Source organism: Colias croceus, chromosome 15 (assembly GCF_905220415.1).
Source record: "Colias croceus chromosome 15, ilColCroc2.1".
In the NCBI taxonomy this organism is placed as follows: Eukaryota; Metazoa; Arthropoda; class Insecta; order Lepidoptera; family Pieridae; genus Colias; species Colias croceus.
Window position 1 is genome coordinate 9,375,135 of NC_059551.1, and position 19,495 is coordinate 9,394,629.

At 36.3% G+C, this 19,495-nt stretch overlaps 1 protein-coding gene across 2 annotated transcripts in view; it reads left to right on the plus strand.

The window, feature by feature from the left end:
* Window positions 1–19,495, plus strand: part of LOC123697674 (phosphatidylinositol 3,4,5-trisphosphate 3-phosphatase and dual-specificity protein phosphatase PTEN) — a 54,643-nt gene that overhangs the window by 23,870 nt on the left and 11,278 nt on the right. For both annotated transcript variants that reach the window (XM_045644186.1, XM_045644187.1), the window contains exons 3-6: window positions 13,916–14,057; window positions 16,876–16,974; window positions 17,683–17,861; window positions 18,630–18,778. In XM_045644186.1, coding sequence (XP_045500142.1) covers window positions 13,916–14,057; window positions 16,876–16,974; window positions 17,683–17,861; window positions 18,630–18,778 — 569 coding nt within the window. The remainder of the gene's footprint in view (window positions 1–13,915; window positions 14,058–16,875; window positions 16,975–17,682; window positions 17,862–18,629; window positions 18,779–19,495) is intronic.

A 19,495-nucleotide genomic window follows, 5' to 3' on the forward strand; every position in this document is an offset into this window, starting at 1 on the left:
ATGACTTACAATAAAATTGATCCAATAGATGTGGAATACCTACATATTGAGTATTGAGTAGTGCCTAATTCCCTACAAATGCTTGTCGCGTGGAAAGTAGATTGCGAATAAGATCATGTCTGATTCAATATAGCGGTAGGTACAATTTTCCCCGCTTACGTGAATATTGGTTAAGTTGAAAATTTGATTTGATACGTGTGCGCACTCATGGCAGCACAATTATTCCATGACCTTAGCAATATAATCTTACCAGAAATCCCAGGATAATCAAGTAATTAATAACTATGTATATCATGTTATGTCAGGCACCCTATATTTGAGTATTTGACCTCGCGAAGTATAAGCATAAATAATATAATTTCTGTTTTAGTACTTTCAACATTTTGCATAGACTAAGATTTGCTCTTTTGGCCTGCTGTAATTTCAAGTTTCAGTTAAATTTAGTCGACATGTTTGGACGGCACGGGTTGCTAAGTGCAAAAATAATCTAACGATTTTTTTTCTAGTATACATTTACTATTCTCAAAGCAGGAAAGATTTTCAAACACAATTATTTTAATAGTAATTATACCTACAGCTGTCGTAATAACTTTATAATTCCTTAACGAGAATTAAATTACCCCTTTATTAGATTGGTTCAGTTTGATATTACAACATTCTGATTATACTTTATTTGGCGATATTGTACGACAAATTTTTGGTTTCTCCTTAGATATTTTTTTGAATAGCTGATAACTGGAAAAAATGTCTACTGGACATATAGTTTGACTAGTGGTCCGCCCCGGCTTCGCCCGTGGTACCTACGTGTTTAAACTATCCTATCTCTCAAGTTGGATCGAACTGCACATGGTGTGCGAATTTTATTATAATCGGTAAAGTGATTTAGGAGTCCATTGAGGACAAACATTGTGACACGAGATTTATATATATTAAGATGTAGTTTAATAGGTTCTATAGTTTTTGCTAAACTTCTAACTAACAAGTGTCGTGGCAAGTTTAACGGTAGAGGTTAAAAAACACTTAACGGATGCCGTGGAGTACAGTTAAATAATGCACATAAAGCTTTGACGCAATCGGGAATACGCGATACGGGATAACGTTTATGGTTACGCCTCCAATCCTGGCTTTCACGAGTAATTGAAGAGAAAAATATACTATTCTCTTTGTTTATTTTGTACGTAGGTACGTACACTTGAAGAAAATCCCCTCGTTCAGTTAATTGATTGCTTCCAAAAATAAAATACGAATTAGTCTGGCATGCAATGATATCTATTGTTGGTCAAACGGCGAATTTTACTTCCAATTAAGTGACGTCGGGTTGCTTCCTATAGCGATAAAAAATGCATAAAACCAAAATGCCATTTCATCAGTTGCCATGCGGATGACGCGGAGCTATCGAGTCACGATCGTTTTGTTAATAGAAATTTGAAAAATATCCTCGTTCGTGTGCCGTTTGAAGGTATAATTTATCGGCTAGATGCATCGGGTAATTTATTATGATCAGTGGGTGTTTTTCCACTAGACGTTGGTGATACGGCAGCCGCGATGGCGCGATGCTTAAGTGCTAAAATGACGTATTAGAAGTGTGAGTCAAATGCATCTTATTTCAGTGAAGACGCATTGCATCTTGCGCGGTTGGGGACAATGGTTGAGATATGTTTCGAACAGAAGGTGAAGGTCGTTTTGTAACGCTCCTGAACTATTGTATATAATCTCTACGTATATAAAATTGTATTGAATTGAAATTTTTAAGTTAAAAGGACAGAATGGGTGAATAGAGTTTTGTTGACTCACGGTGAGCCCTGAGATATATTTCAAATATTCATATTATGGTGAAAAAAGCCATTTATTAATTAACTAGCGTCCGCCCGCGACTCCGTCCGCGCGGATGTCGGTCTTCGCGTGGATGGTTTATTTCTCCATTTTGAGTAACTCTGACAATGACATCTTATAAATACTATTGGACCCAAATACGGCTAGGCCTATAATAATAATACGCAACGTGTGTTCGCGGTTCTACAGAACAACGTCTATGGATAAAACTGAAAAAATAAGATTAATTTTTTTCTACGTATTTTTCCAGGATAAAAAGTATCCTATTTTACGCCCAGGATAATAAGGTATAATTATACCAAGTTTCATCGAAATCGAACCGTTAGTTTTCACGTGATGCCTTCACATACAGACAGACAGACAGACAGACAGACAGACAGACAGACAGACAGACAAAAATTTTTTTAATCACATATTTGGGTTTGGTATCGATCCAGTAACACCCCCTGGTATTTATTTTTTCAATATTTTCAATGTACAGAATTGACCCTTCTACAGATTTATTATATGTATAGAAAAAAATCCTTTCTATCGAATGTTGTTTGCGTAATATATTTTTTTATCATATATTTTTATAATTAATGCCCATAAATACTGTCATGTCGTGTCGTTGGCATCTAGTTGAAAACCGCCCAATGTCTTTCAAAGGTCCTTTACATAAGGTTGCATAATGAGGTTCGTAATAAAGTTTATTTTTTTGCCGTGCCATAACACACGTACGTATTTGACGTATTAACATATAATACAACTGTATTATGAGTCAGAAAGTCAGACTAGACCGTTCGTACGGAAAAGTGACTGTCTATAAAACAATGGGAGTAAATGTATTCTGCGTGTGTTTTGCGCGTGTATCGACTCGTATGACATGGTTGGAAGAATGTATTGTTTACTGGAATAGTGTAAAAGAAGTCTTTTCAAAGATATTTATGTCAATCTTTGGTGAACAAGTGGTCACTTTCGCATTTACAACATTAATGCAGACTCGTCGTCCGTGACATTGTTCCTGTTACTGCTAAAGAGTTTCTCTGTCTCTGAATTTTTTCCTGTATTTCCATCTAATTTCGTTCAGATATTGTGCGGTTATACCCAAACATATTTGTAAACGTTTACATCAATGAGATTTCATAGAAACATCGAATTCCCTAAAACTTTATCTGCCCCGTACCTACACGGAAACACCGATTAGGGAAAAAAGATTTTCCCGTACATTAAACAAACTAAATAAATTGTATTACGTGTTAGTAATTTTGTGTAAATTGAGGATAACTTAAATGATATATTCGAAGTATCCGTAAATAATGCATAGGCGATTTTCTGACTGACCGGTTGGCTTGGTTGGTAGTGGCCCTGCCTTCCAAGCCAGAGGTCGTGGATTAGATTCCCATACCCGGGGCAAATATTTGTGTGATGAACATAGTTCTGATGAATTGAAGTTTGCTCTGTGTCTGGGTGTTAATTATCTATATATAAGTATTTATTTAAAATTATATATATTTATCTTTATCAGCCATCTGGTTTCCATGTCACAAGCGAAAGCTTAGTATGGGATCAGATCGTGCCGTGTGTGAAAATTGTCCTGAAATATTATTCAAGATACTATGAACAAAATCCTGACTTCAAGTCTCAGTTCACACTTCCCTTTCTTTCCACAGTAGGTACAATAAATTTTGTTCTGTAATCTGTAATGCTGTTGTCTTTGTGTTCAAGTGAAGGATTCTGGTGACGCGCTAGGTGACACCTGCAATCTGCATCGGTCATTTGGTTAACGTCCTAAGTGATTCAAGAATAGGGTCGATTCAGCGCCATATTGTGACGTCATTATTGTTAATTCAAACGATTAATAATCTGAGGTAATCAATTACGTTGGTATTTAGATTTAATGTAAGAGGCACACAAAATAAATCTATTTCGTCATCTTATTAATAAGAGGAAAGAGGTGTTTTGTTTGACGTGAATCCGCAAATGACTTAATAACTAGGATGGTGAAGACGGGAAGGAAAATGAAAAGATCGTGGTTTCCTTAAATGGCTATGTTCCTTGCTCTTGTTTCCTTTTGTTCCAGTTTTTAATATTTTTAATTTTTAATATTAAAATATATTGGCTAGAATGAAATTCGATTTCTGACCAACAATTGTAGAAAACATAAGGACACTTTAACATCTAGGTACCTATAATCTTGACTGTACAGAAACAAAGAAAATTGATCCATCATCAAATATGACAATAAAATGCATACAACTCAAGAAAATAAAGCCAACAGTCGTACAGTCCGTCCGTCTATTGATCGAGCTCAGAGAATTGAACAGCGTGACAACACTTATATGGCCACTTGTGTATGCAACATTGTAGCATCGTCGGACATGACACGCACCGCCCGACGCCCGTACCTGGAAAATAACTAAACTATAAGTGATTGCGGTAATTGCACCTTGATTGCGTCAAGTTTAAGTTAATTATTTGTATTATATGTGTGTCCACGTGCACTGCGAAATGTATGTCCTTAGGTGTGTGCCCTTGTGATGATAATCATGCCTGAAAGTATCCGTATTTCTTATTAATCATCTAAGATTTTAAATCTTGAGCCCATTTCCCTACATTTATCGTCGAATTAGTAAGTTTCGTTTCACCATATTTAAGCAAAATTTTAATAATGGATTTAATTCTTCTCTATTGACGTAAATTTATAGCTGTCCTAATAGTTTTTTATAAGTTCAATAGTTTTACGCGAATGATATAACGAATAACGATCATCCTGACATTCTCACGATCTTTCGCACATAATAGCATTGTTAGGATTTCGAATATCTCTCGAGACATTTCAGGAAGCAGCGCTAACACTTAACGATAGCCAGTTTTTAGAACAATCGAGGCATATTCACGTTCGAAAGATAAGCCATGCCATACGCCATAATCCAACTAAGAATGGGAACGTCAATGACCTTTTTGTGGCAAATGTCATTTGAAAAAAACGATTTACTTGGCTATCCTTTACGGGTGCTGAGTCGATCCTATTCTTATTTGGATCGCATAGCTGTCGCCTAACATCAGCAGTTGCAAGAGAAAGCGCAGACACGCCGTCGCTCCGCCTGCCCTTCCTATGTGATAAGGACGATTGCTTATCACTGCTTAGGGCGACTGTGGTGGCGCGTTCGCTGATATGTGCAAGATATTATATACTATATCTTTGATAGTTGGTGTATTACGGTTATATGTTAGTTAGAGGATTTAGAGGAGATAGAGGATTGTGAAGTGTATGCTGTGTATGGTAGATGGAATAGAATCCAATGTTGCTAATGAAAATCAAGGAATGAATGATATCCCAGTACGAACCGTACCTATTCGTTAACAAAAAAAAAAGTTAAATTGTACCTCCTAAATATTGGAAACACAGGCGTGTTCAAATTAATTTATACCTGACATCTATTGAGTCCCTACACTGTACGTGTCAAGGTACGTGTACCTCGCTAGTCTTACCTCGACCAAACCGCAGCTTTTGATAAGCCAGCTGAATAACCGTCCTTAGTTTCCGCGAAATACGACCTCCTTACTCGGAATTATGATATTGGCGTTATGTCTGTTTAAACATATATTAATATTTGTTTACAAATATCGCTCGTATCGCAGTGTATCTTAGATATTGACGTTACTGCAGTGTGACTATAAATTATTATCGTAATAAGTAACCCCTCGAGCAAGGATACTACTGTATTTAAGTCTTTGTGTAGTTATCTAATCTGTGCTGATATATTTGTGTTTCGAGATGAAATAAGCCGTTTAGAACACGACACATTGCAAACTTATATGTTACTAGGTTTCCGCCCGCGGCTTCGCCCGCGCAGTCAAAGAAACCCGCATAGTTCCCGTTCCCGTGGGATTTCCGGGATTGCGTCATTTTCCCGGGATAAAAAGTAGCCTATGTTCTTTCTCGGGTATCAAAATATCTCCATACCAAATTTCATGGAAATTGGTTCAGTAGTTTAGGCGTGATTGAGTAACAGACAGACAGACAGACAGAGTTACTTACGCATTTATAATATTAGTATGGATTGGCTAAATTGACCACTGTTTGAATACTCAGTAGATCTTAGTAACTAAATTAAAGCATTACCGAATGCTTTAATTTTAAATGTACTACAATATGTAGAGGTAGATGTGTAATGAGATCGCACCAATATGCAAAATACGCACAATTAATTATGTATATTTATGCCTAAAAATCGAATGGTAGTGCAGGTCAAAAGATTTACACTACTTTCAAACTTTGAACTATAAAGAAGATAATATTCTCAAAGCAAAAAACTAGGACACGGCAAATCCTCTGCGTCGATTATGATATTTCGTAAAATGGAGCATCAATCAAACGTCGATCCTGCGCTGCGTCACGGTTTTGTGTCGCGAAATTTCACCGATAAGCCCAAGATACATTATCGTACACTTTGGTGATAGTGCATCGTGCCATATTGTCATATCACGGGTCCAATGCAGCGACCGTTCGAGAGACAATCGAGGAATTGTGATTATCGGCGATAAAGGCACTTGCGACTATCTATTCGAGTTAGCTTCTTGTAAAATGGCTTTTACATTTCGCTCCACGTTTTGTCTTTTTTGCTCTTGGCTTCTGTAGTGAACTTTTCCCCCGGTCAACTGCATAAGGACACGACCGTCGAAGTATTTGCAGTTACTATTTTTAGCAAGCCAATATTTGGCGATATGTTCCTCAAGTTATCAAATGGATAAATAATTACGTATGTATGACAATATCTGAAATTATCCGCTTAACAAATATTATGTAATGACCGTTTTATGAATGCGAGGAAGATAGTTTAATAATAGTTATCTAAGTTGTTTCTGGAAAGCAAGGTTCTCAGAAATATTAGTCACACCGCTACACGAGTTTCTTGCCGGGCTTTCTCGGTAGAGGCAATCTTTCCAACCGGTGATAGATTGTTAAATAGTTCGAATGCGCATAGAAAATTGTTCTCAGTTTAACGATTATACTCCGTGTAAGTTGCAATATCTATCCCTTCCGACGTCAGTGCTCGGTCAATAAATTTTGCGGTCGATGCTAAATGTCCATTTTAAAATAAACCGCACGGAGAACGGACGGATGAATAATTATTACCGTCCGCGCTTAATCAAGCGTTATCAATAATCGATAATTTAATTGCTTTAATGTCTAGTTTCAAAGTCCGATAGTATTATCACTGCGCCGCTATATCCCGTTTGCGTAGACGAGTTAACCTTTAGGATCAAAGTTGGATTCAGCGCTGAAATTCCTGCGATTCAGGTAGCTTCGAGAGCTTTTGTGCTAAACAAAATTCTAGGAATTAAGACTTCAATTTCGAATTTAATAGAAATTCTTTTCCTTTGTAGTGTAATTGTTGATGACGTAATGCAAAAACTAGAATGGTACGTACAAAGGTTAGAGTAATTAATTTTCATTAAATGAAGAAAACGTAATTTGAGTCTGCTTGTTATATTATTTTTATTATAATTTCTAAGGACACGGCAATTATGCAAGAGTAGTTACTGTACTGTGAGATAACATAAAAAGGGTATTATTTCTATTAACTATCGTCGTTTGATCCCTTCTAACAGGAGAATTACAAGAGTAATCCCTCTTAATGTGAATGCAGGATGTTTGTTTGTAAAATGAGCAGAAATAAATAAATTTACTCTGATAAGCGTATGGTTACTACGTCGACAAGTGACTTTTGTTGTTAACATTTTTCAATTGTTTTTAACAATGAAATTTAAACAAATTTAAGAAATTTAATCATAAATCCATGGAAGTTATTGTGCTTATATAAGGCTATTTTTGAAACAATTTGTGTAGTTAATATGATAATTTAATATGATATGGTTTACCATTTGGTATTGAACAGTACAAACAGACTTTCTTTTGCCATTCGTAGAAAAATCACGCTATCCACGCTCACGATGTACAGTTGATCAGCCAGTACATCTATCTATCTATAAAACATAAGTACATTAGAATATCACGCTCTTCAGGTCATTAACAAACGAAAACCTTTTAACCTTAGCGCGACGCTCCTAATGAGGTAATAATTGAATGGACGGAATCTTACCGAGTAATTACGGCACTATAGTACAGTATACTTGTAGATAAAGCCTCTGCGAATCAATCTCGGAAGCCCCGCGAAGGCGACAACGTTAAACGAAATTAGATTTGAAACGTATGGTAATGTTTTATTTTTATGTGCCGTGGGTTGCCATGGTGTGAATTATGTTACTTATGTGGTTCTATGTATTCTTGTGTAGGGTGATCCTATTGAGATTCTAAGAAATAATTTTTTCTGACGGTTTGATCGCTTTCTTTATACGGCAGTTGAGCTTTTCAAAGTATTGTTAATAGATGTTATATCCGAAGTAGAATTAGAAATAAAGGCTTTAAGGGTTGTCAGTTGACTGGGAGAAAATTCAAATATTGAAATAGTTGTGAAATCTTTTTCGTGAGGTTTTCCATAACACTTGAATCAACTTGATTAAAATATGATTTTACTTTAAGTACAGTTATTAAAGAGAAATATTTAAATTGCCTTTTTGGTATATCCCAGGTACTTTTATCAAGACGGTTTTATCCGGGCCATTCGACCGAAAGGCGGTTCTGTTTTCTCAGATAAAAGCTATCTTGAGCCATCTTAATCGTACTGATATCTTAAATATTATCCTAATGTACCTCAAATAATTGTCAAGTACAAGATCTATTCGGAGAAAATGTGTATTTTAATCAAATAAATGAAATGGCTGTTAGTCGATTGGGTAGATTCAAAGGTTTTTACTTCGTAAAGGGAAAGGAAATATGAATAAGCTCTTTGTGTCTCTTTAGCTAGCGCTCTAATCTATGTTTATTGTTGTTGTATGTAACATAGCTAATGTTGGGATGGGAGGGAATCCAAATTTTTCCTAATTGAAATACTCAAAGAGGTTAGCTTTGAAGGTACTAGCTTTGGAGTTAACATCGAAAGGCAACAAATTAAACTAAGCTACAGAACTCTCCTTTTAGCGCTGTCTGGGTTAAAACACAATATCTCCGCTGAATTTCCTCACAATCGCATTTCCCTCATCTCGAAAACAGCTGCAAGTCAACAATGTCATAATGTAGACCTTGAAATGTCTAAGCGTTTTAACGCAAAGGGCTGTGGAGGGGGCTTGTTAGGTTATCCACCTGTGAAGGGCCATCGCTGTCTGAGGGCGCAATATTATACTTGCATAATGTTTTAGCCCCCTTGCTGTAGTGGTTTACAATGCTTCGGAGTGGTAAGTGTGCGCATTGGGTTTTGAATACCACAAGTGTAATGGTGTAATCTTCTATAGATGTGTAATGTGAAAGACGGGTTAGGTCTGCTGCTCTTAAATGGGCATAAAATCATGATTTCTTGAATGAGAAGTTACGGAGCCTTTGTTTGCAGGGTATTTTAGCTTTGAGGAGGGTAGAATAGAAGTACTTTTGGTTTTGATAGTTTTGAGTGGTATAGGTAAACCAGAATCTGATGGCAATTAGGGAAATCAAAATTTTGAGTGTGCAACCCTAGGGAAAATGGACTGAACGATCTTGATACTGCTTATTTTTTATTTTGTCCTCAATATATATAGTCACATTACATAAGTGGACAATACTGTACTTAATAATGAGATATCCATTTAATATTATGTAGGTACATACTTACATGTATAATATACAATAATTATACATATTACTTTTATACAGGTATTATATATTATTACTAGCGGTCCGCCCCGGCTTCGCCCGTGGTACATATTAACGTTTTCTCTACATAAGAACCATCCTCGTACTTCAAGGAATATAATAAAAAAAGAATTATCGAAATCGGTTCAGCCGTTCTCGAGTTATGGAATTACAACGAAAAGTGGCATTGATTTTTATATATTATTATTATTTACACATACCTATATTTGTATATTCATTAACAGTATGCCATGTGAAAATATCGATATATAATGATAATGTAGATCAAAACTGCTTATAATTTTTTATAAAATAAAATAAAACTATGTTTATTTTCGTAAGTATTAACAGATACACACATTATAAAATTGACTTGGACAGCTTGGACTTGAAGAATAGCCGTATTGGAAACTCCTGTAATAAGTTTTCATAAAATTATATTCTAATCAACGAACAATATTATAGTTACCTACATACAATATTTTTTAATTTAAAGTATCAAAACGGGTAAGTCCAATTTACCAATAAAATCTTCAAAATTGAAAATTGTGATGTGTTTGACCCTTCTTCATCGAATGTTTTTCTATACACATTATAAACAACACATCTTGCTTGTGATCGCAGCGGCTTTTTCGACATTTTCGAAGATTTTTTTAGACAAAATCCTAAAAATTATTCATCAACTACAAAAAAGACAAATAATTTGACAACCAATTTGATAGTTGTCAAATAAGTTGCCACATGAAAATCTTTTATTTCTCAAATATAAATATGCCATCAGATTCTGGTAGACCTATACATCATAGAAAGGGATTGGAGTTATATGCAACAATATAACAACATCATGTAAACATTCATCCGTTCTCAAAAGCTTTCTCGTTTGTGGTAGTGTTGAATAGGAAAATATACGATGTTTTAAACATACACAATTTTTACTGTAAGAGATAAATGGAATATCAAAATATAAAAACCAGCAATGTCGCTATAATATGCACAATGCACATACGTAACCAATTGTAACAAATGCATGAGAACGTTGATTATCCTCTCATAAAATGAACGCTAAATGATAAAACAGGTCCAGTCCTGGTGCTTTCGTAAGAGAGATTGTAGAAAAAAATATCTTCCGGTTTTTTGTCGCAGCGATTTGGGTTGGCTCAGGTAAAAACGGGTACCTTTCCTTTTTATCTTTTATGTTTTTTGGTCCTGTAGTTTGGGCACGGCGATCATTGGACGCTGGATGTTTTTGTTAAATGTATCGCTCGGACCTCGGAGAATTTGTTATTGTGTAGAGATTGTAGTAAATTTCGCACTCTTTTGCCCTTTTTAATGGTTCCCTTAAAATTTATCTTACTCGGAGGTCTCAATACTGAGATACAAGGTACACAGTACATACTTTGGTTTGGTAGAGCATAAATTATTAATGAGTTTGTTTCGTCTCTGGAATAGTGAAAATTAATAAGCATGAATCAGTCAGAGAAATCGCAACATCTGGCCATATCAGGGTTGATATATATTTTAAATACACGTCCGTTTAAGTTACATGAAATAAAACTAGTGTTTTTTGGTCGTGGTTTGTTCCGCCGCGCCGCGGCCGTCTCACTGCCATTGCTCAACCGTTAAAGCTTTTGTTCTCAATGATTTTCTTTTTGCTCGACCCCCTACGGGTCAATAGCGTGATGGTATTTATCCTATACTTTATTTATCATACAATCTTGGATAATAAAATAGAAAAGTATTTTTCTGAGTACGATTGGTATTTACTATTTAGTATTTACGAGCTAGCGCGGTTTAACAAAATAAAATAATAAGCTTTATTAAGAGACATTTTTAGTATGATTTGAGCTAGGTATGCGATGTAAAAAGAATTTTAGGTCGAATGGAATATTCGGTCCGACTAGGTTTTAGGTAGTTGTAGAGATGCCAAACCGTTGAAGCGAAGGAATTCTCCAGCTTCGTGCATGACGAGATCGAATGCAATTACTAGTTACTAAAGCACTGCATCCGTGGACGACGTCGTCGCCGGTGCGTCCACGGTGACGTCACACGACCCGACCGTGACCGCGGACGCCGTTTGTGGAGATTTTATGAAATCACGCCCACGGGACTCGGACAGGGGCCATCGGTTTACATAAGTACTATACACTGTTTGACTTGCCTGATGGGATACTTAAAAAAATCTTGAAAGCTTGGAAGTTTTGTATTTTTTTTTACCATGAGAAAATAGCTACGTAATATGTATATGTCGTGGTCATATCGTAGATTTGATCATTTCATGATATGAGTGGCCATTTCACGAAATGGTCGCATATCGTGAAATGGCCAATTTAGTTTGGCCACATCATGATGTGGTTTGGGCAGATCAATGATAAGAAATCGTTTCACGATATGGCCAATTAACGCACGGTTTTTTCATGAAATGACCAAAATTATTTGATCATATCGTAAAATAGTTACATTAATCGTTGGTAGAGGCGCTGCAAGCTCTGTGTTTATGTGATAAGATGGCGGCCGCTGGCGAAAATTAAATTATTCGCAGTTACAAACTTCATATTTCGTTTAATAACAATATTATGAAGAAAGTCATAGCAAAGAATTTACGACGAAGAGGTACGAGTACTATGGAAAATGTGGATATCTTATATGTATTTTAGAAAAAATGCGACTTAAATAAAATAATTTAAGAAACTACTACTATATTATTATAATTGTTTGTTTTTTAAAAAGCGATCCGCTTCTGGCACTCGCCGGCCGCTGCCGCGGCACGCTCGCTTTGCTCGCTCGGCTCGTGCGTTGTTTATCAAAGTGTAACCTAACCTAACCTAATTGTTTTCTATTGCAAAAACGATTCGCTTCTGGCATTCGCCGGCCGCTGCTTCGGCACTAACTTAAATGACATTAAACAAATTTTTAGGATATAGTTATTCTGAAATTTATTAATATTATATGGACTCTTTATATTTTATACGATCTGGTCAAATGTGGATGACCAAATCGTGAAACGTTGACGATTTAACGATCTGATCAAACTATGTTGGCCATTTCACGATATGCGACCATTTCGTGAAATGGCCACTCATATCATGAAATGATCAAATCTACGATATGACCACGACATATATATGTCACAGGAATACATGTGAAATGCATACCCCGTGTCCAACATTACGTTATATGTCTTCACTCTATGATTCACAATTAAATATATCTACTTACCTTGTGACCTTTGAGCTATTAGTACGGTAAATGAATATCCACATAATTATACCATAGCCTTGTGGAGAAATTTAGATTAACTATTCAGAAACAATGTTCCTTTCTTTTTCCTTTGGTAGGTATTTATCGAATTATATCGCATTGCTGCGCTAATAAAATGGCAAACTTTAACGGCACTAATAAATTATTAATGCTGTTAGACTATAAAAGCCATAATTATAAGAAAAAATAGTATACCAATTATACGATGATGGAGTACGAAACTAAAAATAATTATGTTTCAGTTGCACTATTTCAATAATCGGCTGAGTAAACACAGAGGTAACAAAACTATGTGCACACGTGCATGTAGTTTCATATAGACTTTCCTCTTCACTTTGACGTAATTAGTATTCCCCTACTTAGCGCAATTTTCGCGTGAACACACCGATGCCGATGACATAAACTGCCGAACGCCTTGATGACGTCCAAAGTACGCGCTCGCGCAACTTTGTACGAGCTTATATCCTTAACAAATAAAGGTGACTTATAATAGCGGATGTTCGCTCTCCCTTGACACCCATATGACCATATTACACAATGTAACAGACCGCAGACTTCCACGCAGGATTCAAAAGGCAATTTCTGCGAACGGGCGCGTTAGCGGTAACCGCATTCGCACGTCCGACGCGACGGTCTGGCGGTTTGGGTTGCACGATAGCTTATTGGCGGGTATCGATGATTTGTGGTTATGTATGGTATGGAGGTGCTAATTTTCTAGACAGATCTTACGTTATTATCACTGTATAGATCGATGACAGTTTATCTACGCGTACGATTTACCGACGACTGAGGAACTATATTAGCATCGTAATTTTGTGCGTAGATTAGGAAGTAGCGTATTCTTATGTAAGTGCGAAATGCGTCTTAGCAGATGCTGATAATGTTGTTTAGTTTGTCCTATCACTTTAAGTTACAAATATCTAAACTAATTTAAGTTATACATACTTTGTATTGTTACTTAATGGTGGAACTGCATTTTAGAATATTGGATTACAAACTAGTGAAGCGAATGTAGTTTCCTTTAATGATCGCTTCTATATCTTATTTTAATTTTATTCAATTTGCAATGTTCCTTCAAATCATAGTTAATAACGAACCGCTCCAAATTTCCAGGTGGTGCGATACGCGTTCGAAGACCACACGCCGCCGAACATCGAGCTGATCCAGCCGTTCTGTGAAGACGTGCACTCGTGGCTCAACGCCGACTCGCGGAACGTGGCCGCCGTGCACTGCAAGGCGGGCAAGGGCAGGACAGGTGGGGATAACTGCGTAGAACAGATGTAGCTAGATAGAATATTCCTATATTCTCTGGATAAGGCAATGGAAGATGTTTGTTGAATGGTGAAGTTGTCAGAAAATTGACAAATCATGGTCAAGTGCAAGTAAAAAAGAGGAGCATTTTTATCATTATTTTTAGAAGAGAGGATTTGTTTGCACTTTGCAGTGATATTGTCATCCCCATAGAAACAACTTAATCTTAGCTTTAAATTAACGCTAGTTTGAAGATAAATGCAGAACATGGTCTTTGCAGCATAAATAAATTAAAAAGAGGCACCAGGCGTGAGGCGATAGTAACGTAGAGACAAAAAAATATATGCTACTAGAGGTCCGCCCCGGCTTCGCCCGTGGTACATATTTCGCAATAAAAGGTAGCCTATGTCCTTTCTCGGGTATCAAAATATCTCCATACCAAATTTCATGCAAATTGTTTCAGTGAATAAATAGATCGCATCACTGCTTTACATCAGGCAGGATAGCGGTCAAACGTCCATCTATTTATAATAAAAAAAAGTAGTTTAGGCGTGATTGAGTAACAGACAGACAGACAGAAATACTTCCGCATTTATAATATTAGTATGGATTTAATGTTCCTTTTAATAGCATAACATAAAATGTATCCTTTAAAGCCTATTCATCGAAATAGAGATTGGATACAACAATCTGCACTAAAGTCAACAAGATGAATCCCTCTTACAAAGCATTGCAACGTGAAATATAAATTTTTCGCGAGCCACTCCCGTGCAGGTATACAATCAACGTCTGAATAGATAAGAGCGAATTTTCAATTTCCCCACATTTCACCTTTGTTGTTCGCATGCGGGCGCAAAATTAACTATTTCATTCATTTCCTGGGAGTTTATTCTGCTCGAGTATTACAAGTTATTATGTTGATTGTGGATGGTTTAATTCTGTTGCTGTTTTGTATAGTTTGGACGAATGCGTTTGTTATGTATTGGACTTGTTGACTTTTGTTTGCTAATGGGAGTTTGTTTTGGTCCAATTAGGCCAAGCTTTGTCCTTTCTTTTATACTTCTTGTTTAAAAGCTAATAAAACGATGCGATTTAATAAAAAGACACGTAAATAAAGCAAAAAAATGTGAAATTTTCACCTGATATTCACCCCGGTAAACGATCAATCTTTTGAAAAGATCACAGAATACCCATTGTGTCGCTTAAGTCATTGTAGCTCATATTAAAACAACTCCGCATTTACCGTCTTTGTTAGCAGCAAAGTATTAGCATATCTGTTCATAGCTGACAAGATGCTAGACACCGATATTTAACACGTGTAGACTTTAGCACAAGCCAGTCTCATAAATATTAAAACATATTCGATACTTTGGGGTCTCATTCCCGATATTTATCGGAGATTGCGTACCGGGCATAATAGTTCGCGCGGCGTTTGGCAACAAAGGTTAAGGCTAAATTATACGTGAACGTATTGCGTCTCCTTTGAACCGAGAGCTATTGTGGTGCAGACAAAAAGGACCCCAAATTCGGGGGGCGTAATTGCGAAATTTCTTTACGACGCATAATTGGCCGAATAACCGCCGCGGTGGCGACTTTTGCGGTCGTAAATTTTGAAAAAAAGGGACTCATTGTGCTCGCAGTTTTTGCCCTCAGGGGAATAAAGGAGCGTGTAGCTATTCGGGATGAAAGGCGCAGAAAGGGTGAACGTTTACGGGATATTTTTCGGGGTTTTTTTAGGGGCGTTAATGTACAGCAGTTTGGGTGTGTTTTTTATTAATGGTCTTTGTGTGGAAAATTTAAAGAAAATTATATTTTTGAATGACCGTTTACAGTACTTTTGCAAAGGACCGGTAATTTTAAGTACAATAACCACGCAACAGAATTTAATTGTTGGTAAATTTTCTCTGAATTTGAAGAATAATGAGTAGAGTAAATAAATGCATGATCGTAAATCCTATTTAATTTGCTACCTCTATATTATAAAGTAATACTACATTTATAATTACTATAACAATTTGGTAGTGAAAAGAAGTAAATACTATACTTATTTAAGGATGCAATAAAATAATTATACACAACCTGTTTTTGAAGTTATACTTCTTTTGGCGCGATGGAGAAAAATGATGAGAGTGAATTTTTACGATGCGAGCGCACACCGATACCTAAATTTAACAGCATGAAGTTAGTTCTAGGTGGTATGAAAATTTATAACTATGTTCAAATTGTATATCCTAGTATTTTTTTCCATATACGCCAAAGAAGTATAACTTCTAACGCGTGTACATAAGTACACACACTCTTTTTTTTATGTAGGTCAGTTAAAATTGCTTCATTCAGTTGATAATATCTAACATAATTATTACACTTGTATCAATAAAAAAATCTTAATGAACTGCAGTCTACAATAAATCATTGAATTAATCGAAACCGGAGTGTTTGTATGCAAACTGTTGCAGTTATAAATTATTTATGCTTGATTGATTAAGATTACGGCTTTTTATATCCGCTGTTAATTATTCTATTTTTTTATTTGTCGAAAATAGTAATTGTTATTACTTACGTGTTTTTAATATGTGTGTTACCTATTACTTATTGTATGATTAATGATTGTATTGTTGTTTTAATTTCAATATGAAATAGTAAAAAATACTCACGTAAGATCCTTATATATCAGTTTAATATTCGTAAAATATAATAAGAATTGGATATATTTTCCTATATAAACTAGAGATAAATTATGAGAAAACCTTACAATATAAGATAATTTTAATAAGTGAAAAATAATAAAAGCAAAATATTAATATCAAATAAAAACTTTTCAGGCACAATGGTATGCTGTTACTTATTATACAGCGGGCAGAAAGCGACGGCCGACGAGGCGCTCAAATTCTACGGCACTAAGCGGACACACGACGAGAAAGGTTCGTTTTTATGTATATTTACTAAATATGAGGTAAATAGATAAAATAGATTATGATATAATATAGAGATTATATCATACTATCGAATGCGAATGTCTATTTATCTATCAGTTATATGCTTCTACAACTTATTCATGGAATATGATTTGAACAGCCGACAAAAGTAAATACCTTAAACTGTGTGAATACTTTTACCTGTGTGACGTATTTTGAAATAAATCATTTATAACTCAGTTTGTACCGGAGTGTGATCGACTTCTACACTAAATCTGTTGTTAAAACAGTAAGCATTAGCTCTTCCTTCTCACTTTTTTCTCTCTGAAATGTTTTAAATTATTATCACATTTAAGTTCCTGTCCTATGTTTTTCATCTGGTAATAACAATTATTATATTATGTTTTTTATATGAGAATCAAGACTTTTTGGGCTACTTTTCCCCACTAAAGGGGATTAATCAAAATCAAATCAAATCAAAATTGTTTATTTGGAACACAACAACACATTACAAAAACTTTATGCACGATGGCACCCATAAAAGCTTAAATAAGCTGCGGCACAGGTGCCGACGCCCGCCTCCGTGCATTAGTAGTTCCATTAACCAAATTTTAACATTCATATCTCCAAAACAGAAACACAAAATAACGATAAAAGTAAGTATGACGTAGATTAATGTATACTAGGTTGTAACACAACATATCGTGTCGGCAGGCGTAACGATCCCATCGCAGCGGCGCTACGTGGAGTACTTCGCGGCGCTGGTGCGGTCGGGGCTGCGGTACAGCGCGAGCAAGGTGCACATCCGCGAGGTGCTCATGTCGCCGCCGCCCGCGCTCACCGCGCACTGCACGCTCGAGATCACCGTCGCGCAGGCCGAGCCGAGCTTCAAGGTGACGCACGTACACACATACACACATACAGACGTATATACAGGCATACATACATAGTACATACATATATACAGGGGGTTGTTGGTGGTCACTTTTATATGACACAGCTACATTATGAACGGACTGTATTTAACATACATACATGCAAATGGTCGTTGGTTAACACGTTTGTGTGTGGTTCATTATAAACGGACTGTACTTAATTTCTGTAAGACTCAATATACCTAGCCGTATGCGCTTGCGCACTGATCAGATGATGATGTGTATGCGCACCGTTGACACTAGTGTCGATCTACTGAAAAACGATTTTAATAGCTAGCTAAGATGTACTTTGAAACAAACCTTTTTTGTATATGCTTCGCATTAATCACAAATTGCCGGCTTTATAAATTACTAGCTTTCCACCCGCCCCTTCTCCCGTTTTGTCTAAAACCTATATACAAATTTATATTCCTTCCTCGAGAATCACAATATCTAATATTTAGTATAATAGCATCCAAACGTTTAATAAATTCGATTTTTTAAAGAATAGAAAAATAAATCGTTCATGAGGCGAGCTTCGAAATCGATTTTTAACCTCAATTTTGCTAAATGACTGTATACATTTATGTATAAAAGCAACTAACTTTCAAGATAAAATTTTAATTAGACGACGCCAAGAGCCTTTTGGAATTTTAGCTGACACAAAATTGGGAATATGTGACCGGCTAAACCCGATTTCAGGACAAACTAGTTTTGCCTAGACTAAAGTATGTGTACGTGTCGCAGACGATGCTGGGCGCGCACGAGGCGCGGCGCGGCGGGCGCGCGGTGCGCGTGGCGCCGCAGTCGTGCACGCCGCTGTGCGGGGACGTGCGGCTCGACGTGTACGCCAAGCAGAAGATGATGATGCGCAAGGAGCGCCTCTTCCACCTGTGGTATGTGACACACAGATACATACGTATTTGAGTAGTTGTAAGTTCATATGGGCCGTAATTTTTAGTTATATTAAGACCTTTAACTGTAACTACATTAATTGTTGCCCGAAATAAAGAAATAAATTTAAATATACATGTGTGCGGTACACGTACAAGCAAACTGACAAACTAGCAACCCGTGTACACAAAAATAAATAAATAAATATTTCGCGATAATTTTCACACACGGCACGATCTGATCCCATACTAAGCTTTCGCTTGTGCTGTGGACACCAGATGGCTGATAAACATACATATATAATTTTAAATAAATACTTATATAGAAATAATTAACACCCAGACACAGAGCAAACATCTATGTTCATCACGCATTCCCCCGGGTGGGAATCGAACTCACGACCAGTAGCTTGGAAAGCAGGGTCACCACCAACCAAGCCAACCGGCCAGTCAAAAATGCATGCATACATACACAACACACGTAGATACATATGTGTGGTACACGTGCAGGCAAATGGATACATGTATACGTGCGTGAACGAGCACGCAACCTGCGTACGACATCCATATTGCGTACATACGTATAAAATTATACTCACATCTTCGGATATCATTTTTTTCAGCGTAAATAACCGCATAAATAATTGAATTATAAAAGATAATGTTTTAATATCTGAGTAAATTTTATTATTCTACTTCAAATAAGTTATATGTAACTAA